At 46.3% G+C, this 22930-nt stretch overlaps 1 protein-coding gene across 1 annotated transcript in view; it reads left to right on the forward strand.

Moving 5' to 3' along the window:
* The window catches only part of LOC118247827 (neural-cadherin-like), a 42901-nt gene continuing 19971 nt past the window's right edge, over window positions 1–22930 (forward strand). The window contains exons 1-16 of the mRNA XM_035546127.1: window positions 1–313; window positions 5468–5662; window positions 6092–6317; window positions 7203–7407; window positions 7791–7902; window positions 10870–11119; window positions 11311–11453; window positions 12940–13112; window positions 13431–13599; window positions 14525–14695; window positions 17702–17874; window positions 18000–18167; window positions 18843–19092; window positions 21190–21317; window positions 22187–22373; window positions 22529–22672. Coding sequence (XP_035402020.1) covers window positions 1–313; window positions 5468–5662; window positions 6092–6317; window positions 7203–7407; window positions 7791–7902; window positions 10870–11119; window positions 11311–11453; window positions 12940–13112; window positions 13431–13599; window positions 14525–14695; window positions 17702–17874; window positions 18000–18167; window positions 18843–19092; window positions 21190–21317; window positions 22187–22373; window positions 22529–22672 — 3007 coding nt within the window. The remainder of the gene's footprint in view (window positions 314–5467; window positions 5663–6091; window positions 6318–7202; window positions 7408–7790; window positions 7903–10869; window positions 11120–11310; window positions 11454–12939; window positions 13113–13430; window positions 13600–14524; window positions 14696–17701; window positions 17875–17999; window positions 18168–18842; window positions 19093–21189; window positions 21318–22186; window positions 22374–22528; window positions 22673–22930) is intronic.

The following is a 22930-nucleotide window of genomic DNA, read 5'->3' on the forward strand; positions in this document are numbered from 1 at the left end:
ATGCCGCGGGCTGCCGTGCTGCTGCTGCCGCCTCTGCTGGCCCTCTGCGGGGCCACCGAGGGGCTGGGGGGTCCCGGGCTGCCCCCCGGCCCCCGGCGGTACGCGGCCCGCCTGCCCCCGGGGGCGAGGGTGGGCGACACCGTGTTCACCCTGCCGCCGGGCCGGGAGGCGGGCGGCTGGTTCGAGATGGCGGCCCCCGGGCAGGCCCCGCTGGGGGTGGACAGGGCGTCGGGGCGCCTCTACCTCAGGGGGGAGCTGCCCGCGGGCGGCGGCGCCGAGGCGCTCGTCAAGGTGCACAGAGGAGGGGGACGAGGTAAGGGGGCGGCGGGGGGGGGCTCCGGGACCCTCGTCTGGGCGCTGCGGGGATGGGGATGGGGTCGGACAGGGGATGGGGATGGGGTCGGACAGGGGATCTGGGTGTACAGGGGATGGGGATGGGGTCGGACAGGGGATGGGGATGGGGTCAGACAGGGGATCTGGGTGTACAGGGGATGGGGTCTGACAGGGGATGGGGATGGGGTCGGACAGGGGATGGGGATGGGGTCGGACAGGGGATCTGGGTGTACAGGGGGTGGGGTCTGACAGGGGATGGGGATGGGGTCGGACAGGGGATGGGGATGGGGTCGGACAGGGGATCTGGGTGTACAGGGGATGGGGTCTGACAGGGGATGGGGTTGGACAGGGGATGGGGGTGCCACAGGCACCCCAAACCACACACGCACACATCCCCCGGAGCTGCTTTGCTCTTACTCGGAGTTTGTCTGACAGGGTCGCTGACAGTATTGGTGGATGTCATTTCTTTCTTTTTCTCGCACCGCTTCATTGCAGAGGGGGGTTGTAGGGCTTTCTGTAAATGTTTTATACAGCCTGTAATGGTCGGGAACTGTGTAACGTAGAGCTAGATGGAAAACAAATACATTGAAGCATGCTTGGGGCTGCGTGCTCCTTTCTGTCATGTGCAGGCTGCAAACCCCAGCGCTGTTTGGGAGACTTGTTCGTACAGGGGAGCGCTGGGCTGCGCAGCTGGGAAGCAGCACGGTGAAAATGCTGGGCAGTATTTCCAGCCCTGAACCTTAAAAAAAACCCTCTGACATTCAAGGCAGAACTTCTCAGTCAAGCCACAGACAAAGCCAGGAGGGTGTTGTGCTGCTTGACCGCCTTGCTTATCCCTAACGAAAGCAAATAACCTTGTGGGCAGTGTTGTATAAATCAGCCGTGCTGTCCTCTCCAATACAGTGCTGTACAATGTATTTTTTACTCCTGTCTGTGCACCGATAAAGTATTGACAAGAGATGAGCCTCAGGGAGAAAGGAATTCGATGATCAAGTGGGACAAGGTCATTTAGTTGCTCCTTTGAGCCACTTTTAAAATAAAAACTATCTCCTAAATGTGTACAGTAGTGAACTTGGGATCTCTTTCTAGCTGCTTATGAAGACAACTAAAGATTCAGAGGCTTCGAGCATCTTGTTCTCATTTGAAACAACTTGGTGAACTGTCTAAAGCCAAGCAGAATTAACTTGTGCCTGCTCCTCATTTCTCCTCATGCCACTTACCAAATATAATTAACAGTGGGTGACACAGCAGTCAATACTATGGGGCATGCGCCCAACTTTTTATCCTCTCATTAAACGAGAAACAAAGCCATCAGACCCTCACTAATTGCCATGTGTTACGTAAAAATGGTATGAGTGGAGATTTCGCGGGTGCTGCTTCTCCAGTGACGTTTGTGTGTTGGCTTTTTGTTTTCAAGGAAAAGGCGGTAACACAGAGCACTGTCTCACTGTAGTCCTAGAAGATGAGGTATTAGCGTTGAAATACTGAAATAAATGTGAGTGTGGAGTACTGCAGCCTCCTGAATCCTGACTTAGCAGTAGCAGGTGATGGGCATGGGATTGCCCTCATGGCTGAGAGGGCTCTGTGGACCCAATCCTCTGCAGGGGTGTCGTAGGCAGAGCCCGATAGGCAGCGAGCCGTGCGACTCACCGACAGCAAGCTACGTTTTTAAAAAGGCATCTTGCAAATCCTGAAGTTCCTGAAAATGCACCTAGACCACGTTGTGCTTTCAAACATCAAGCAGTTTGATTTCTTTTTGCTTTCTGACAGAAAAAACACATTCACCAGTATGCCCACCTGGAAGGGAAAACCATTTAATCCGCTTAATGCAGGTTCCGTAAAAGCTAATGAGTAACCTTGTACGTTGCCAGCTCTGATTTCCAGTGAAGATACAGCTTAGTTTTTTCATGCAAAAATGGCCCATTTCTTCCTGGCACCCCCTGACATTTTTAGAGCAAACCAAACCTGAGACCAGAAGCAGAAACCTGACCTGGCAGCCAGGACTGGAGGTCACGCTGCTGGTTTCTCTTCCCTCTATCGGACTGATTAAAGCCATATGTGGATGCCACTGCTATGCCTTCAAGTTCAGGTGCCAGCAGAGGAAAAGCTTGATTTGCTTGAACTGTAAAACCATTTTAATGGCCAGGGATCATTAGACAAAACAGCAAGCTCCAGGATGAAGGTTATTGTGTTACCCTGTCTGTCTGTATCTCTGGAAGAATCTCACGGTAAAAATATATAGTGACCCAGAGGCAATAAATAAGTGGTAAGAATGTGGGGTAATGTCTATAGATCAGAAACAAGCAAAAAACTTCAAAAGTGAAGAGGTAAATGTAAAGTTTGTTACTAGTATTCCTAGCAAGGTGCATAAGGATTTCTCGTCACTTAAATAGATGCCTTGTTGTAACAAGATAAAGAGAAGAGCAGAGCTCTCCAAAGGAAAATATGCAGCCCTTTATCCTTAACACCAGCCTGGTAACTCTCTTTATACAGCCTAGGATTTCATATTTCTGAAAAGTCAGTGTATTAAAGCAACAGGAAGGCACTTAAAATTTGTTTCAGACCCAGATCAAAGCTGCACCTTGCCAGAAATATCCCTGCATGCCCTCACCATTGCCTCACACCCCACAAGCACAGCGTGTGGCTGATGTTGGTGCTGCAGGATGGGATGCCCCAAATCCAGTTTGCACAGGTAGTTTGCCCGTTCCTTTGTACCTAGGCAAGTGTGCAAACAGATTTTGCTTTTGGAAATACAGTCCTGAAGCGGAGCTGATCTTCATCCCATCCACGCCTCTCTGCTCCCCTTTGAAGGCTGTCCTCACTCATGTGCTGGTGGCTTCCATGCAGGCGTTTCAGTGCAGGCATCAATGTTTCGGTGCCAGCACAGCAATTGGTGCATAAAAATTTAAGAAGCAACGTTTAAAAACATCACCTTAGGAAATGGGCTGGTGGAAAGGAGGAGGTTCTGCTCCTGTAACTGTGCTCTTCTTGCTTGCACACTGCTGATGGAAGGACCTGACAACAGCACTTGGTGCCAGCAGAGTAAGGAGTGCTTTGTGCCTACAACTACGGATGTATTTGCTTCACATCAGGTGGGTTGGCGAAGGTTTTGGCCGAGGAAACAAATGCTGTGTGTACGGAACAGACATCTGTTCCGATGGTAAGGCTATTGCCCTGCCTTCGAGATATGGCCATACCTACTTACTGCAATGGAGCCCAGTAGGTGTGGTAGTGTGTCGCGGGGGATATGATACCCCTGAGCGCTGTACCCAAACCTTAGGAGTATTTCTGAGGCACCAATCTCTTCACTAACAGAACTTTCACCCTCTACAATCTCTCATCAGTGTTCGGTGTGGAGCTGACCCGTCATTTTCGTGACGCACTGGAACTGCACCAGTCTGCTCATCGAGACCACGTGAAAACTGATTTCTCTTTTCCTTTCCCTCAGAGCGAACCATTATCTGGGATCCCTGCTGGCTTTCCTGAGGCTTGTAGGAACAAATCAGCCACTGGATTCAAAGGCCATTGGGGCAGGAGAGAGTGGGCACAGCTGGCAGCATGACTGTGTAAATACCATTTCTGTGGGCCCACAAGCATTTGTAAAACCAGCGATGAATGCTAGTTAAAGATTAATTATTCCTATAAGACATCTGTTATAAGTTTAAATACTCTTTAAATGCATTATTCCTATGTATATTGAAATTTGGGGGGAAATTTCTGAAAGGCACAAAAATACACATTGAAGAGTCTTCACAAGCCATGTCCGTATGTGTCTTAATTTTTTTCAGATCCAGAGCTTTTCTTCTAGGATGCTGTGTAGTTGGTGAGGACTGGGCTGCAGGTGTTTTGGTGCTAAGGGCTGTTTTAGAGCTGCTTTATGAGAATCTGACACCCATGCTTGGTCCATCCTTAGGTAGTACTGGAGTACCTGGGACCGATCATAACTGAAAAGCAAGGACTGGAGTGTTCAAAAGCAGCTGGAATGGTAAAAACAAACCAAACAAACAAACAAACAAACAAAAAAAACAATCTCTGTTGTTAGTCAAGGCTAACGACTAGAAACTGGGACACAGGAGTGGCTTGCAGCCATACAACATCTAGTTAGGAAAAAGTCTGCTAGGCCTGAGAAATCTGATTTATGATTTCCTAGGTGGTTTATGAGGAAGATGTATTACCAAATCTGAGTGAGAGAAGTGAACAGTGCTTGAAAGAGGGGAATAAAAAAAAAAACAAAAAACAAGGAGGATCTTGGAAATAGGCAGCAATTCCCCCCAGTCTTTGTGGTGATGTGTAATGTTAAAGACAAACAGGTTTTGTGCAAGCTGCCTGCCCGCCAGGCATTTTACCTTGCTGCCTCAGTAACTGCTGTGTCTGCAGGGAGGTCTACAACCTCAAGGCAACTTAAACCTAAAGAAATGAGCCCCCCCCTCGGTTTTTTTTCCTTTTTGTTTCTACCAAAACACACTGATCTTTTCATAGTTTTCAGTCGATTTGATTACATTTTAAAAAATTACTCTTGTAAAATGTGATTCATAAGGAAAATTGCAAATTTATAGCACAAGAATTTAGGGGCTTTCTAGAACCACTATTTTTTGGTATGATATTTGAGATGGAAGCTTATTAATTTATTCAGTGCACCGGGTGTTTCCTGGCAATTACTTCTTTTAATTTGAGGAAAAAACAGGTAATTAGAAACTAATTTTGTGTTTCAGTCTTGAAGATTACAAGACTTCCTTAGCCACGATTTGGAGGCTGACAGGAACTGCTTCTCGGGCACAGATTCCCTGGGCAGGGTTGAGCGGTGGGTTGGAGCTGCTGGCCCTGCCCTGCCCCTGTAACTCCTGCACCGAGAGCCCAGCGCGGCGCTGTGTGAGCATCCAGCCTTGGTGCCGTGGAACCGAGTGCTTCGGAAACATCCTCACATGCCGTGCTCTCTCTTCCACATTCATATGGTTTTGCCAGAGGGGATGTAAACAAAATAACCGCCATTATTTCCCAGGTGTGATCTTTAGGCATGTTTTTTGCTTCTCAGCTTCCCAAAGGTTTCCATTATAAACCCACTTCGGTCAGTGCAGTTCGAGTCCTCGTCTTGGGTCTGCGAACAAGCTGCCAGCAGCGTGTGCATCTCTTGCAGACAACGACTGGTACCTCTGCCACGTCACCCTGCTGGCCCCAGAGGAGGAGCTCCTGTCCTGGGCCATGTACCCGTACCCCTACCTGGCACGCGTTGATCCAGACGCCCGCAAAGGCACCCTCGTCTACCAGCTCGCTGCACGATACAGTACCAGCGAAAACACCAGCGCTGGCCTAACTTACACACTAGTTGCAGGTAGGTCCAAGCTGAAAAAATGGCAAGCATCTGCCAAGTTGCAGATTTTTCTTATCAGTTTCCCATTTTATGAGTTCAATCGATAGGTTTTATCCATTGTGGGGGGGACACAAGATACAGCGAAGGTGGGAGGCTTTAGGTAAAATAGATATGTGGAGGGGAATCTTCTTTCTGCCCCTCGCTTTGCTTTACTTCTGTTTTGAAATTGGTTGCAGCCTTACAGTTAGCTTAAGGCTCTGGTTTTTGTACGGTCTTGTCTCTTTTACTCTGCACCAGCCAACAGCACAGTGTAAGAGATAAGGAAAGGGAAAAATAAGCACATGCAAGGTTATAGGTAGACGATTTGAGGATAGCTCACCGTAAAACACTGAAGATGCAAACGCTCTTGCTGCGGGGCATGTTTCACACCAGCTTTGCGTACGTTGGCAGGTGGTGAGGAGCGATTTCAGGTAGATGCAGACACCGGGGTTATCAGGACGACGGGCCTGCCTCTGGCGTGGAACAAGGAGTACGTGGTCACCGTGCAAGCCTCGGATGAGTATGGCAGCAAGAGCCCCTATGCCTCCATCTCCGTCCTGGCAGGCTCCCGGCCTCCGCAGTTCACTAACATGTCCTACAGCGTGTTTGTCCCCGAAAATACTCCGGCGGGAGAAAAGTAAGTCCTGCTTTGTCAGGTGACCTCCCTCACCACTGTCTGGGAGGATCTTTACGGAGCCCAATAAAGGGATGTTTCCTGTTTTTACTTCTCAGGGCTATGCGTGTGCGTTTGTGTATTACAATATAATAAATGTGATGTGCTTTCTAAAATAAATGATCTTTTTTCTGGTGTTTGAGGGTCTGTTCAGCTGCTTGAGAGCAGCACGGGGTTTTAAGGTACCGAGCTGCAGGTGGAGCTGCACTGTAGGGCATTTAAGGAATAAGAAATCTCCAATTAAGCTGGTGAAATAGGAAAAGCTGCTGTAGATGTGCCACTTGCTCCTTAAAAGAGACCAAATGGGGTGGAGAGAAATCTGTCTCCCTCCCTGGAGCTTTCGCTAAGGCGGCCTTAGAGTGTTTTGTCATGCTGGCCAGAGACTTGTGAGAGATGAAGCTTCCGAGCATAAGTCATGGTAGAAAGACAAGCATTTATTTCATTGCCTGTGAGGGGGACACAGCAGCATATCTGGAAAGGCCCCGTGCTTACTGTTTTTCCTATCCATCTGAACCAACTCCTTTTCTTAATCTAAAGCTTCAGAGAAAGTCAGAAGTGTAGCAGTTATCTATACAACTGAAGCAGAACAGTAACTCCTGTAAAGCCCTGGAAAGAGTACATAGGGGAAGAAAAGGGGATTTCGTGTTAAAAGGGGGATTGAAAAGCATTTTATCCCAGCTCTGCTGTGTTAGGGATCAGCTTGGTGAGAGATGAGGGGGCTTCCTGTAGCACAGGCGCTTCCAGCCTGAATCCACCTTTTACCATCCACTCCTCACTCTTCTAGCTACCCACCTTACCCATCTTTCCTTGTAGTGTTGAAGCGAGGGATTATTCTCTCCCTCTTTACAGAATAGCAGTGGTCGAGGCTGTTTCCTTCCAGAGCCAGCCCCTTTCGTACTCGCTGCTGACGAACCCCAGCGGGCTGTTCAGCGTCAGGCAGGGGAGCGGGGAGCTCCACCTGAGCCAGCCTGTGGACTACGAGGGCGAGCACCACCTCTACCACCTCCTCCTGAAAGCCACGGAAGCTGAGAGCGAGCTGAGCAGCGTGACCGAGGTATGGGAATCGCTTCACGTGCCACCCGCTGTCCTGTCCAGCTCCATCACCTTATGAGCTGAATGAGTTACACGCGTGGATAGTCCAGAAAATTCATGAAGAGAGATGCTGCTCTGGAGGGAGGATGTCTTATGATCAAGGCAGAAGTCTGGGCTCTGATCTGGGGTCATTTAGGCTAAATGAAATACTTGTTTGGCTTTGGCTTTGCCTCCCATCAGCTTGGAAGTGGAGGAGATGACATTTCTCTGTGTTGTAGTGTGAGAAAATGCTTAATGTCCCATCCTTATACCTCCAGTGAATGCCCAGCCTATATCCAGGGTGAGGTGCGCATTTTCCTGAGCGTAGAAACCAATATTCCTTCTCAAGGTGGCCTTTTGTCTCAGGTTGTGGTCCATATCACGGATGAAAACGACTGTTCTCCTGAGTTCCAGCACTCCATTTACACCAGGGACAACATTCCTGAAACCGTTCCTGTCGGCACGTCTCTTCTGCAAGGTGAGCACCTTCCCGGTACCTCTCGCTTCACTCTTGTCTCAGTCCCATTAGCTGGTGTTACAGGTTCACATTTCCTCCATGAGAAAATGCTCTTCCACGGCGAGCTTTGTAAAATGTAGACTTTACTTGGTAAAATGTAGACTTCCCTGGGGTCTGTAGATGGCTTTTTTAGGTATCCTGGAAGTAGATTTGTAAGTGTCTTAAGGGGAGGATGGAGTTGAATGCATTGGTCCAGGGGCAGCTGCTGCAATCGGTGTGGGTAAGGGTCACGAGGCAGAGCAGCACCAGAGAGAGCTGGTGATGCAGCGAGATGCAGGGAGCCCTGAGCTGGTGCATCTGCACAAGGGGGGCAGAGATGCTGCTTTGGGAGCAACCTGGCCTTGAACACCTCCAGGATGGGGCATCCACAGCTTCTCTGGGCAACCTGTGCCAGTGCCCCACCGCCCTCTGAGCAAAGAGTTTCTTCCTTGTATCTAATCCAAACCCACCCTCTTTCAGAATATTATCCACTTGAAAAAATGGAGCTGTTGGAAATAATTTTAAACCCCAAGTTCCAACCAAAACTTCACAGTCACTTTCAAAATCCTGTGGCTGCACAAATAAGGACTGAACTTGGATGGCATTGCACCTTTTGTCTCACTTTATGGAGTCCAACAAAAATAGGAATAAAAGTCCATTTTCCAACCTGTTTTTCTGTTTCTCATCTTTGAAGATGTCTCCAGGTCTGACATAGCCCATCATGATGTGACAGGTGACACAGATGTGCTCTGCCTAAAACCAGGAAAACGCACGTGTGCTCGCTGTCAGTGTTCAAATCAAAGCACGGGCAGGTGCCAGGTAACGGGAGTGCAGGCTGAGACCTCACGGTGGTGATGAACTCTGTAAAATGGGTGAGCGCCAAGGCAAAACTTAGTGAAAATGTTCACATCTAGGACGTGTCTTTTGAAGACAAGGATGTAAGTTTCCTGAATTTGAAGCTGAACGTGTGCAGGACACAGGGGTGATAAGAAGCTTAGCTTCCCCTGCGTGGCGACATGCTGATAGCAGGGCTGCAGGGACTGCTTTCCCTGCAAACTTATCAAGAGAGCTCACCGCTTGCTGCAGCTCATTTTTTGGTTTAATGGCTGATGGGAAGAAATAAGTTGCCAGTTGATCAGAACAATTAACTGCTAGAAGTTCCCAAGCATGTGATTTTCTTTGAAAAGACGAATGCTGTTCTCTCCGTGAGACTTGTAAAGCTGATTAAAACTCACCCAACTGCGGGAAAAAAATGTGTGCCCCACATCCAAATCAAGCAGAATGGCAAAGCTCTGCAGTAAGGTTTATAAGCGCATCCAGCTTGGTTGTCTTGCCATACCGGGTAAATTATGGGGTATATTATGGTAAATACTGGGTAAAACAGTGATCTATGCCACTTGTTAAACCTGCGGATGATGTAAACGCAGGGTTTGGTCATCAAACATTTTTATTTCAGCACACTGGAAGGCTGGCTTGTGTGGTGTTTGTAGTGTTGATGCTCTGCTAACACAGTCAGTCTGTCTGCTTAGTCACTACAGGCAGATTGACGCTCACTGCACGTGCTTTAGGATGCCTGGATACAAACGAGGATGCTCTGAAAAGCACAGAGGTTTGTGTTCAGCAGGGGACAGTGAACTTCTTCAGCTGCGCCAGCAAAGCAAGGCTTAGAGTTGTAGCTGGCAAGTGTGTGTGGAAATACCAGGCTTTGGACTGTAGTTAGCTTGCACTGAGATAGCTCAGAGCACGGGCAGAGCTAGCACAGACCTGCTTGCGCTTGCTGTATGAGCCTCAAAATGCGTTTGCAGTGCAGGTCAGTTTGCAGGATGGAATGGAATGGGAATGGAACTCCCAGTTGCTATTGGGAAGCAAGGGATGGCTGTGTAACGTGCAAGCATCACATTCCCTATTTGTCAGGGGGAAAAAAAAAGATAAAAAAAGGTATGATCATTGAGCATGTAAAATGTGCTTTTGTAAATGGATTTGGAGATGTTAAACAGGAAATTAGAACCACAAGAATGACCTTTTATACTGAGATGAGTAACTTTCCAAAAGCAGAGGTAGTTGTTTTTTTGTTGCTGTGGGTTGTTGTTTGTTTGTTTGTTTCCTGAGTAACTAACACAGTATTTCACTGCTCTTTTTGAAATCTTGCTCTTCTCCCTTCCTATTTTGAGTTAGTATTCTGATAATTATGGGTCACTGATTCTTCACCTCATAGAGCTGTCTGTCAGGTTGTCCATGTGCTTGTTACATGCGCTGGCATCACTTCTGTGCCTTCCACAAGACTAATTTAGTGCTGAGATGGCCCTAATTGTATCCTCCTGGTCAAATGAGGAAGTGGTTTAATACCGGTATGAGGCGAAGCCTCGCTGTCTGGCTAGAAAAGTGGCAGGGTAATTGAAAAGGTGAGCTCCTGCTCTTCAAATCACTTTTGATGCAACATGTAAGCTCTCGCTCTTTGTTCTGCTGCTTTGCTGCTCTGGAGCAGATGGCACACCGTGGGTACTGAGCAAACACTTGTCGGGGAGGAATGTTTAAGCACTCTATACCTTGAAGCGCCAGGTAATTAGAAAGTACTTCAGCTATAACGTCCCCAGAGAGGGCGAGGACACAATTTGTGACTGATAATGCTCGAACAATGTGCATATCGATTGTGTGTTAATTACCAGTGCTGACTGCTGTTTGCACGAAGCAGGTTGCAGTGCTGGGATTGCCGTGCTCTTTCTTAGGGCACTGCAGCGAGCAGCCAGGCCGGGGTGGTGCTGTCTTGCTTGTTTTGTCCCAGGTTCCTGCCGAGTTCCCAGCCTCCTACTGCAAATAAGGCTTTTATGATGGCTTTTTACGAAATTTTGCATGATGTCTGTTCCAAAAAAAAACCTATCTGAAGTTTACTAGGTAGGAAATAGCATAACCAAAGCCCTGCTGCAGCATGTTAAATGTGTTCCCTAACAGTTCTTGCCACAGACTGCGACTCTGGCTCCAACTCAGAGATCTCCTACTTCGTCCAGAGCACTGATTTTTCCATCACGCACCACGGGGTCATCAATTCTAACCAGAGGCTGAACTTTGAGCGAGCAAACCATATGTATGAGTTCGTGGTGATAGCTGTCGATAAAGGACATCCCCCTCGGACAGGAACCGCGTCCGTGCGCGTTCGAATGGCCAACGTGAATGACGAGGCTCCTGTGTTCTCCCAGCCCGTGTAAGCCACCTTGAATGCCTGCTTTGCTTTTTACAGATTCAGTGTGTAACCTTGATAACACTTGGCTAAAGGTTTTTGGTTTTTTTTTTGTACATCGGTAAGCCCAAGTAAGACCAGAGGGTAATGTGTATGAAGAAAGGCTTTAGAAGCTGGAACTAAATGCCCTCCAATTTCTCCCTTCCGTGCACCAGTTACAGAACCTTCATCTCAGAAGACGCTGGTCCCAGTACCTTGGTGGCCACTGTCCAGGCCAAAGACCCTGATGGAGATGGGGTGCTGTACCTAATTGCTGGAGGTAACGAGGAGGGCAATTTTGAACTGGATAGTCAGAAAGGTAAGAAAGGTTTTACGACAGTTATAAGTGAATGCAAGTCTCTGGTTTATCTTCAGGTTACTCTCAGGCAGAGATTCAGAACAACTTTTAAAATTCCATTGTTAATTTTCCTGTAACTTTTTTTCTAAGTGCATGCCCTTTTTTCTGTCCCTTTTACAGCATTGGTCTACAGCAATTGCCTCATATATACAAATTTGGAAGATAAAATTGTATGTATTAATTCTAAGCAATCTCTTCTATTTTAATTTCCATACACCAAATTCAAGTTCAGCATGGGATAAAATGGATCCTAAAAAGAGAATGGCTTTTACTTAAACTAAATACAATACAGGGCTGCCAAGTGAGTACAGTCTAGTTTCTACTGTCTCGTAATAAATGGCATCTTACCTCAGCAGTAGTGCTGAAGCCACTTAGATCTTTGCATTTATTCATGAAGCATGGTACTACTCAATAAAAGAGAAGTAACTGACTGGCTTTTCTTTGCAGGTACATTTGTTGAATGCACAAAGCAAACACATTTTAAAAACACTGAGGGGAAAAATATTTTTTCACTACCTTTTCTAGCTATAACACTGGTTCTTAAACATGAGGACAGCCCCACTTGGCAACGTGGAATGTGTTCAGGGAAGACAAGATACCACAGAAAAACTCCACCTGGCCTCTGTCTCCCTCCTTTTATGTCCATTCTTCTCCTCCAAAGTTCTCTCCCCTGGCAGCCACACGAAGGGTGCAACATTTTCTTTCCTACAAAGAAAGGCTGAGAGAGCTGAGGTTGCTCAGCCTGGACAAAAGAAGGTGCTGGGGAGACCTTATAGCGGCCTTCCAGTACTGGAAGGGGGCTTATAAGATGAAGAGAGACTTTTTACAGGTCCTGTAGTGGTGGGACAAGGGGTAATGATTTTAAACTGAAAGAGGATAGATTTAGATTAGATATAAGGGGGAAATTCTTCAGTCAGAGGGCAGTGAGGCCGTGGCACAGGCTGCCCAGAGAAGCTGTGGATGCCCCATCCCTGGAGGTGCTCAAGGCCAGGCTGGATGGGGCTTTGGGCAACCTGGTCTGGTGGGAGGTGTCCCTGCCCATGGCAGGGGGCTGGGTTTAGGTGATCTTTAAGGTCCCTTCCAACCCAAACCACTCTGTGATTCTATGATACTGTCTAGTCTGTATTTACAGCTTCACCTGTATGTCAAAAGTCATATGGAATCACCATATTCATATAATCTGCAAGTGCAGATGCTTCGTATCAGCTAAAATTACCTCTTTGATATTCGCGGTTGACTTGAATATCACCAACATTTGGTGCCCTGGTCCCAGGACTGTGCGATCTGATGTGATGACTGATGTGATTTAGTGAAGACTGAATCCTGTACTTTGCAACCAAAATACAAACTGAACCAAAAACACAGTGGCAGAGAAATGTGATGCTCTCTTGATTTTGTTGGTTTGTTTGCATGGTAAAACAAAATTGCACTTTGCTTCCGAATTCAGGTATCATTAAGCTCCGCCGAAGCCCGCTGCCCAGCCTGAAAGGGCCGCAGTACGTACTGAACATCACTGCCATAGATGACAACATCTCAGGGGGGCCCACCCCTCTCAGCAGTTTTGCTGAGGTTATTGTAGGAGTTAATGACGTAAATAACAACAAGCCTGTCTTCAGAGAGGTAAGATGTCTTTCTGCAGATATTCTTTTCCCATCATAGCTGGACTTATAAATCCTTCTTGGCTCCCTATGATAGCTGGTGGGCTGAAGGGACTCTGTAAGGCTGAATGAATCTGTAATTGAACACATTTCTTCATGCTTAAAGAGCAAAGTCTTCATTCTCTTTTTTCCATCCTCTTTCTCCCTTAGAGCTTGAATTCTTTGTGACTATAAGTAATAGAAGTGATTTTCTTCAGAGTTCCCCGACGTGCTGCCACTGTGCAGCTAATTCACGCGGCTTGGTGTAATACATAGGACTGGATTTTGGGTTTATTTTTAGTGCACTTACTACAGTGACAGCACCTGGGTTCTGGAGAACCAGCCTCCAGGGACGTACGTGCTGCAGGTGAAAGCCTACGATGCAGACCTCGGCGTTAATGGAGAGGTGAAGTACGGGCTCATGCACCGCGACGGAGCTTCCCTGGGCTTCAGCATTGACCCAGACACAGGTCAGTGGCTTCCAGGTTACTGAGGTAAAATGAAAATGCTGTTGTATTCTAGTGAGAGTGCTGCTGTAGGTTAGCCATAAGAGCTTATAAAATAAATACTGAAAAAAAAAAATAGAGTAAGTGGGTAACCATGCATATAGATTCAGTTAAGACGATAGTGACTTAGATGGCAAATTGAGTAGGGTAACAAATCCCAGTTCAATGTGAAGGTAAAAAGCTATTCTGAGGACAGTGACAGTCTTGATGCATCTCAGATGAAGGAGCTATAAGAGTTGCTGATGTTCCTGTAGTCAAAACAGTCAAGTGGGATATTTGCGTGTTGGTGTCCAGGACTCCCCAGTAGACTGGAGGAGCCAGCAATAGGGAAGCAGAGTCCTCGTCTCGAGCATAGTGCAGACGGAGGTCTGGAAGGGGCCCCAAAAAGGCCGCTTCAAAGTCTCACAACCAGAAGAAAGAGGTGAGACAGGGAGAGACTTGGTAGTTAGAGAGAAAAAGCTGAAGACAGGGAGAAAGATGTTCGATTTATTAACTGAGCTACATGATTCTACCCTGTTTTAATCTGTTCAACAAGACAGTCTCTGGTTCCCGCTGTGGGGATGGCTTTGACTACATCACTTAAGACTCCTGTGGTGTGACTCTTCCCCAGAGCAATAATGAGCTATCTTTCAAATACTCAGTTACTTGGACTAGCAGTGCAATAGCCCTAAGAGATGTCTCTGGAGAAGGTTGCTGACCGCTGGTGCTGTCTGGCAAGCGAAGAGAGGAGAGGCAGGACTTGTAGTTGGTCTGGTCCGAGCCCTGCCTTGCAGGGTTGGCCAGGGATTGAGCTTTAGGGTTGTGCTGCGTGCAGTTGTAGCTCCCTCCTGAGCGGGAGCAGCGCTGGTCCCTTTCTGCAGGCTCAGTCCCGAGGTGTCTGTGTCCCCAGGGGTCATCACCACCACGCAGAGCTTTGACCGCGAGAAGCAGAGAGAGCACACACTGTCTGTTACCGCCACCGACCAAGCGCAGGAGCCGCTGATCGGCGTCTGTCAGATCACCATCTTTATCGCTGACGTCAATGACAACGATCCCAAGTTTGAGAACAGTCGCTATCAGTGTGAGTGATGTTTTTCCCACTACCACAACGGGAACCTGTTTAGTAGTTCCTAATAATGACGGTCAGTTTTTAGGTGACCAATCTTTGCTGCTGGCTAAGCCAGTTACTGCTTATCTCATTGTCAGTGGAAGAATGCAGAATTAATCAATGTCATCAGTGTCTTATTTATTGCAATACTCTTAGAAACACTGGCAGTTTACAGTCCTACGAACCAGGCAGATCTGATCCCTTTCTTTTGTGGCTTTTCCCTGCCCCATTTTTCTGCACTCTGAATTTTTATTCAGCATCCCCCGAAACAAAACATGACAAAAGCTGGGAATTCAACGACCCTGGTGAGAAGAGCAGTCATCATCTATGTCTCTTTGATACAGTGCCCCAGGTCAAATAGGTTGGAGTTGTGTTTATCTCTTGTCAAACAGCCTGAAATCCTTGGCTTATAGCCTGCAGTTGGCAGTGAGCCCTGATTCCCCTCTGTGCTCCTGAGCTAGTTTTTCCCATCTGCCCTGGTGCCATTCCCTTTTTCATCCCCATACGATGTGCTTTTCAACAGTCTTTGATTTGCCCTGCTGCTTCTCCAGTAGAGTCCTGCACTTCGGTACATTTCATGTCATCCACAAATGACAAGCGTACTTCCTAGCTGATGAACTGTGACAGGCTTTTCTTGCATAATTGCCTCGCCAAAAATGGCAAAAAATGGCTGATGACTTGTGTGACAGCAAGTCCATTTTGGAGGTTTTGACTGTTCAGTGGAAATGTCACATAGGGCAAAGCAGTGACCAATGTCTTATTAAAATGAAGAGGACTCATAAGTGTGCTGTCTCTAGCATCACAGGCCAGCATTTAAGGATTCAAAAAGAGGTTGGATGCTTGTACAGTGGGACTTTAGCTTGGAGAAGTGACCTACTAGGAAATAAATATATGCCTGTGCATTAGAGGTACACACAAAGACAGAAATGAATTTGTTTTACACCTGTTAGAGTGTCTTATAGTGACTAACATCAAGCACCAAATTGGTTAAAATGTGCCAACTGGGAATAGCAATTTCTGCATTTCCACCAGTGATTTCTGTAAACCTGGCTGTAGCAGCACGGAGAATTCAGGTGGGAGTGGTCTTTGCTGGGGAGGAACAGAGCAGAGAAGTTTCTGAGACAAAAGTAGTGTTTGTGCAAAGATGAACCTTTCTACTGTATCTTCAAGTATGTTCTTCAGGTGAAGCCGCCTGTGATTGTTTTCAAAAGAAGTGAAGCTGAAAGGTTGCATTTGGTAGTTACGATGACTTTGGGATTTCCAAGGAATAGGTGGATTTTTGTGGGATTTTTTCATGAACGCAGGAAACCTGCAAAGGTCCTATAGCATAGGCAGCCCTTTGGGATAGGGAAAATGCAGATAATGAGGTCACTTTATGTGTGGCACTTTTCCAGCATGTATACGTAAGTAATCAATGTTTGTACATCACAGAATTAAAAATAGCTTCCTCTCTAAGGAGATCAAACGCCATTAGTCATAGGTTCCTGTTCTTCTTGGAAACCGCTGGTTCTTGATTCCTGTGCACTAGGATGTTGGTCAAATCCCACATTTAAGCCATATATTTTATAATCTGCATGGAAAGCAGGCACTAAACAACTGCTTATCTCTATGCACGGATGGCATAGTAATTGCTAGTTATGCCAGCAGCAAGTAGAAGTACATGAAATAAGAGAGAATGACCCTTCCAAGTAATTGTGAATGTTTTGTTGTTTTTTTTTTTCACAATGTGATTTAACAGGATTTGACTATAAAAGTATAAATTTAAACACAACGAAAGGATATTTTACAGTGTTTCTTAGCAATAAATTCCATTTTCATTAATCTATTTTAATGCCAGTAAATCTCTTCTGAGAGTAGCTTTGGCTGTACTGACATGCCTGGGACATGAATCCTAGGCCAATTAAATGTCATGGGAATAAGAGAAGCTAATTAAAGCTCAACTTTGTGTTCACGGAGTTGTGGTGGTTTGCAGTTTTACTGCCCCGTTGCCACAGATTGTAGATATTAAGGGAGAAAAAACAGAAGACACGAGCAGAGCACTTTATAAATAGTGTGAAATGCTGATTTTCCCACCTCAAAAATGCTGAAGTAGAACTGCTCACTATTTCTCATGATTTTGTTGGCGTCCTTGCTAGGAATCAAGAAGACAAAATGAGTTACTCCTCTGGGCACTGAATACTTCAACTGTGTAGCTTTTTTGCTGGCTCTAACAGCAGGTTCAGTGAAGGGTTGGTCTGCCTAGGACCACAGAGTGAGACCTCAGGACCCAAGGCTTTATGCTCCGTGATCACCTCCTGCCTCCCCGTGGGGATGCTGTCGCTCACCTTCAGCATTGATCCTGATCATACAGAACCCCTCGTGATGCCAGACGTGGTCGCAGAGGGACAGCAGCACCCAGAAGCTGTCAGGGTGACAGTCCCCAGCTCTGCCCTGTTAGAGGCTAGCGGGGACGTGGAGCTGACGTGGTCATGGATGGCCTGCACCAAAAGATAAATTAAATGCCAGCAATTACTTAGCCATCTCCTGATGAGCATAATCTCTCTTGGCAAAACAACCTGGCATGGAAGGGGAACCTGAAAGAAAGAAAGAAGAATGTAGACGCTCTGTTAGTGACAATACTTCGTAACCTGCCTTGCTACAGAAACGTTTAATCTCCTGTGATGGGAATTATGAGGTTTTGTGTGTTACCCTGATTGAGAAAGCACTGGGAGAACCTGGCTTTGCTGTGAAATGAACTGCTCTGAAATGCTAGTTTGAGCGAGGAAGTGGCACAGGGAGGCCCACGTCCTCGGTCTCTTCCAGATTACCACTAAAACCTGAGATGAGAGTTATCTAAAGGGCAGCACTGTGCCGTACGTTTGGCATTGACCTGTGAAGATCTCTCTCACGTTTATTGATTGTTATGTGCAGGAGTGTTTCTGTTAAACAGCTCAGTAAATCACAACCAGACCTGCTGACAATAACTTTGTCTTCTCAAAGATTTCCTCAGCGAAGACACTCCAGTGGGGACGAGTTTCCTCCGTATTGCAGCTCATGACAGTGACCAAGGTGTGAACGCGGCCGTCACTTATTCAATGTTGGAGCATCAAGTGGAGTACTTCCAGATCAACCCCAGCACGGGCTGGGTGTATGTGAACCGCCTGATCTCCCAGGTAATGTCCCTGCCTGCTGGAACTGAGCAGCCCCAACCGCTCACACCCGTCACAGAGGGTTCATTGCAGTCTCTTGATTTGTACAAAATGCTTTGCAAATATCCTCGATTTTCTTTGTTTCATAGGCCACTCGCATTAGTTGCTATGTTGTAGCAACAGATGGAGGCAACAGAAGCAGCACTGTGGAGCTGACCGTAACCATCACCAGTGTGCTCAGCCAGCTGCCCCGGTGGGAGCGGAGCAGATACTGGGTAACAATCCCCGAAAACACCATCCGTGACACCAGGATAGTGGTACGTTAAAAGTATGACTAATTCCCTCCCTCCTAAGTTTGTTTCATCTTCTTCCTCTGTTGTGTTTTCTCTGTGTCTGCATTGGAACCACAGACCCACAGAATGGTTTGGGTTGGAAGGGACCTTAAAGCCCACCCAGTGCCACCCCCTGCCATGGGCGGGGACACCTCCCACCAGACCAGGTTGCCCAAAGCCCCATCCAGCCTGGCCTTGAGCACCTCCAGGGATGGGGCATCCACAGCTTCCCTGGGCAGCCTGTGCCACGGCCTCACCATCCTCTGAGTGAAGAATTTTTTTCTAATATCTAATGTAACTCTCCCTTCTTTTAGTTTAAAGCCATTCCCCCTTGTCCTATCCCTACACCCCCTGACAAAGAGTCCCTCCCCAGCTTTCCTGTAGCCCCCATTAGGCACTGGAAGGCCGCTGTAAGGTCTGCCCGGGGCCTTCTCTTCTCCAGGCCAAATGTTACAGGCAGGTAAATTTGCTGTCAGTTAAAGAGCTGCAGCAAGCCTAAATGTTGTACAAGGAAACTCAGCTCTTCAGAATGGAAGTAAACTGTTTGTCTCTTGTCTGTTATCATAGCCATGCATGCACTGTTCTTCCCATCAAACTGAACACTGCACACTTGCAACCCTGCGCTTCATCACCATATGTGGTGGCTCTTTTCTCCTTCAGACCATCAAAGCCACATCCCCTCTTGGTGATCCCAGGGTTACGTATAACCTGGAGGAGGGTCAAGTTCCAGAGACAAACATGCCAGTTCGTTTCTACCTGAAGCCAAACAGAGCCGATGGATCTGCTTCTATTCTGGTCGCTGAACCACTTGACTTCGAGACAACCAAGTTCTTCACCCTGCGAGTCTGGGCACAAAACGTAGCGATGATGCCTCTAGCTTCCTTCACCACTGTTTGTGTTAATGTAACAGGTAAGCCCTGCTGTTGTTAGAACAGCTCATTCAGAGCAGTACTGTTGTTATTTTTACTGTAACACCATGAATTAAGGTAACGTCCATGAAATTACAAAACACCTATAAACTCTTTGTGCATTTCTGTGCTGCAAAAGGAAGTTGTATGGTCATTAAAAAGTCTGTTTGAGACAGTTTCTAAGTATAACTAGGAAATGTGGAAATGTGATATTGTAAAAATGCGCTGTGTGAATGTTTACACAATCCTAGTACCTGCTTTTATAAACATAAAAACGAAGATTTCATTTTGATAGGAGGAGAAATCTAGTAAATGTCCCCAGGCTATGGAAAGGAGATGTGTATCACTGGAAATTTTCTGTGCTATAGAAAGAGAAACAGTACAGATAGCTTGTTTTTGTGGTTGATATGTTTAGGGTTTTTTTGTTATGTTCAGAATTTTCTATTTAACATTGAGGTAAAAACCGTAGGAATGAAAATGTTCTTACAACAGGTAGAATTTTCTAAGATTTGACCTAACTCACCTTCCAGTGAAATCTCTTTGTAAGGCTCTACTCCTGTAGAACCATATAAATAAAAGTCCAAATTTAATCTCTGCCTTTTGAAGCATTAGTGGAATTTCTGTGATACGTTGTAGTCATTTAGGATCAATATAAGAATAAGTGAAGTCTTTGGCAAAAACATTTGTCTCTGTCACCACCATTGAAATGAAAGACCTAAGTGGTAATTTGAATAGGAATCTAACGCTTTTGCTTCACTTTACCACAGCGTTGTCCTGTCCTCCACAGTCCACTAATGCAAAAACCCTTCTGTGAGGCAGGAGTGCTTAAAGACAGGGCCTGAGCCTCGTTGTAGATTGTGGACCCTGTCCCAGAATATTTTTCAGACAGCGCTGTTATTGGTAGCAGAATTTATTAGAAACTTTGTTCTACTCACAAGCAAGAATGCTTCTTAAAATGTGGCTGTTAAGGAAAAGTGCAAAAAGGTTTAGGGGAATATGTAACATTTCTGGGTGTAATTCTCTTACAAAGAGTAACACCAGTTGGATTTGTCGTGGGTTGACCAAGTCAGTGCTGTCATAGATCCCCTGCCTGTTTCTTGTGCTCACCTCTTCCTACACAACATTTCTAGGGAGAAAATGCATCAAAAGCTGGCCCGTCAAATTACTGAACGTATCTTCTCCAGTTTAGCTCTCTCCAAGGGTCAGGCAAGGAAGAAAAGCAAGACCAGCACTGATAAAAAGACAATGCAGCTTTGCTTTGTGTCCAATCTGATCTGGCTGCAGATGACCACTACCAGGGCAGCCCTTTCTTTTCTCCAGGCTCCTTGCCACTCTTCCGGCACTGGATCCAGTGATTAGCTGCTACAGTTTGTTAGCTCACCTAGCCCCATTCTCTCCAGAAAGTCAGTTTTCTGTCAGAGCCACAAAACAAGCACTGTCAGCACACGATGCAGCTGATGGGAGGGAGCATCCCACTGCTTAGAGCAGGATGACAAGAGTGAGAAGATCAGCATTGGTCCTGTGAACATCAGCCAGTGCTTAGGTGAGGGGAGGCTAATGTGCAGCTGCCTCCTAAATAAACATTAGATCCTACAGCTTAACACAGCTCTGGCTGTCCTGCCCCGCAAAGACCAAGAAAGACTGTCTGACACACATTCTTTGTCAACACTAGACTCTGCAATTTGAATTTTCTTTGTATGTCAATCAACACATAATAAAATGCTGAAATTAACTACTCTGAGTGGTTCTGCTGTAGGTTTCAGTAGATAACCAGCTCTTTACAGACTGGGAACAAAAGGCCTCCTGGTCCTGGCATTCATGGATTTATTATAGTAAGACTGCTGGTCAAATTGTTAGCTAGTATCTTATCTGAGATTAGGCCAGTCTCTCTCAGAAATCGCTCAATGTCTGTAAAATGCCTTCTGACAGCTGCCATGAAAATGGGAAGAGCAAAAGTAGGATTGCTTCTTACTATGAACAATGTGAGTTCTTTTTCTAAGCAAAATTATGGCTGTGGGAAAAAACAGAATAAACAAAGATGTTGTTCTAAAAGCCTTCAAACATTTCCTCACCGTGGTCCCAATCATCTTCTTTTGCAGATGTCAACGATAACGTGCCATTCTTCATGTCTTCCAGCTACGAGGTGTCCGTGCCAGAAGGAGCTGATGTTGGCACATCTGTGGTTCAGGTTTTAGCTACAGACTTGGATTCTGGTCTACACGGAGAGGTTTGACCTCACATCCAATTCTTTTCCTCCCAGTAGGCAAGTTTTAGTATAGTAATCAGTGAGAGTGCACAGTCAGCAGATGACAGGGAACCTCATTGTCGCATTTGGCCATCATTGTTACAGTGACCTGGCCCTAGAAAAAAGCAGTGTTATGAAGGAATCATGCATTTTCAGTGCATTTTCCTAAGCCTTTTCCAAAAATCCTATAAAATCTTCTGAGAGAGAATTCTGGATGGTAGAGATCTGCTGGTTTGTAACTAATTTTGCAGCTCCTATGGAGTAACCTATGTGGTGGAACTGTGCCTGGGTGGAAATGTTTTGGTTTTTTTTATCAGAGGAAGAAGCCAAACCTTTGCTAAAGGGGAAAAAATGGACAGCTTTCATCAGTGAAGGTCTTGATTTGTTCATGTTTGAGGGGTTTTTTTTGTGGTGGTGGGGTGATGAGGCAGAATAACCTGTTGAACAGGACCCAAACTGTTCTATCAGTTAGCCCCACTTCTTTGCCATCAGAAGCACAGTGGGTTGCTAGAAGATGGGGAGGCAACAGGGACCCCCAGGTCATTCCCCACTTTCTCTGTCTTCATGATCTTTTTGAGCTGTCTCCTACTGACCACAGTTGGAGATGAGATACTGGTTTGATGGGATTTGATATGACTGGTCTGGCTGTTCTTTTGTTTGAGAATTCTGTTTGTTTTTATTTTGAAATGGGCAAACAACTCCAAAAATTCTGTCCAGACAAACTTCCTTCCTAAGAGTGTTGCCACCTTGTGGAGAGGCCCAGGAGGCTACTGGGGAAGGGAGAGGTCGCAGCACTCGGCCATACAAATGAAAGAGGAAAATGCAACCTCCCTTACCTATTTACCTTTTAGGTTCACTACTTTATATTGAAAGATGCTAGTGAGGACTACAGGTTCTTCACCATTGAGCGCAAAACAGGAATTATTTCCACACATGCGTCTTTTGACAGAGAGGAAAGAGCGTCCTACTTGATTGAAGTTCAGTCTCAGGACTCTTCAGAATCTGCTAGGCCTGGTGTCCATGGGCAGCCCAATACAGGTAAAACTAGTAACAAATTATGTATTTGGTAAAAGATATCAGAGACTGAATTCCTTAACTTTTCTAGACTTGGGGATGCGTCAGCTGTCTGGAATATGATAAGGTGTTCCACCCTTGCCATTTTTAGTCTACATGTTTGTCTTGCATCTCCTTAGACACAGCCTACGTAAGGATTTTTGTCAGTGATGTGAATGACAACACCCCGGCATTTCCTCAGTCGGTGTATGAGATCAGCATAGATGAGGACAGGGACGTTGGAAGTCCTGTTGTGACGGCAACAGCAAATGATCAAGATGAAGGTGAGCTGACCTGCCCTCCATGTCTTTCTTTGTAAGTCCTCTTATTATCCCTGTGTGTTGTATGTACGGTTACCTCCCTCTTGGGCAAACAAATCTCTGCGTTCAGGAGACAACTGAGCACTTCAAACGTTTGTAGAAGTGAACAGAGAAGTAAACCTGAAGCACCAAATGATTTTCTTTTTTATTCCTAAACATTTTTCAGCAAACAACTACTATTGTACAGGGAGAATATTCTTCTCAGACGGATTCTCTTGAAGT

The sequence above is a fragment of the Cygnus atratus genome, chromosome 2, assembly GCF_013377495.2.
Source record: "Cygnus atratus isolate AKBS03 ecotype Queensland, Australia chromosome 2, CAtr_DNAZoo_HiC_assembly, whole genome shotgun sequence".
NCBI lineage: Eukaryota > Metazoa > Chordata > Aves > Anseriformes > Anatidae > Cygnus > Cygnus atratus.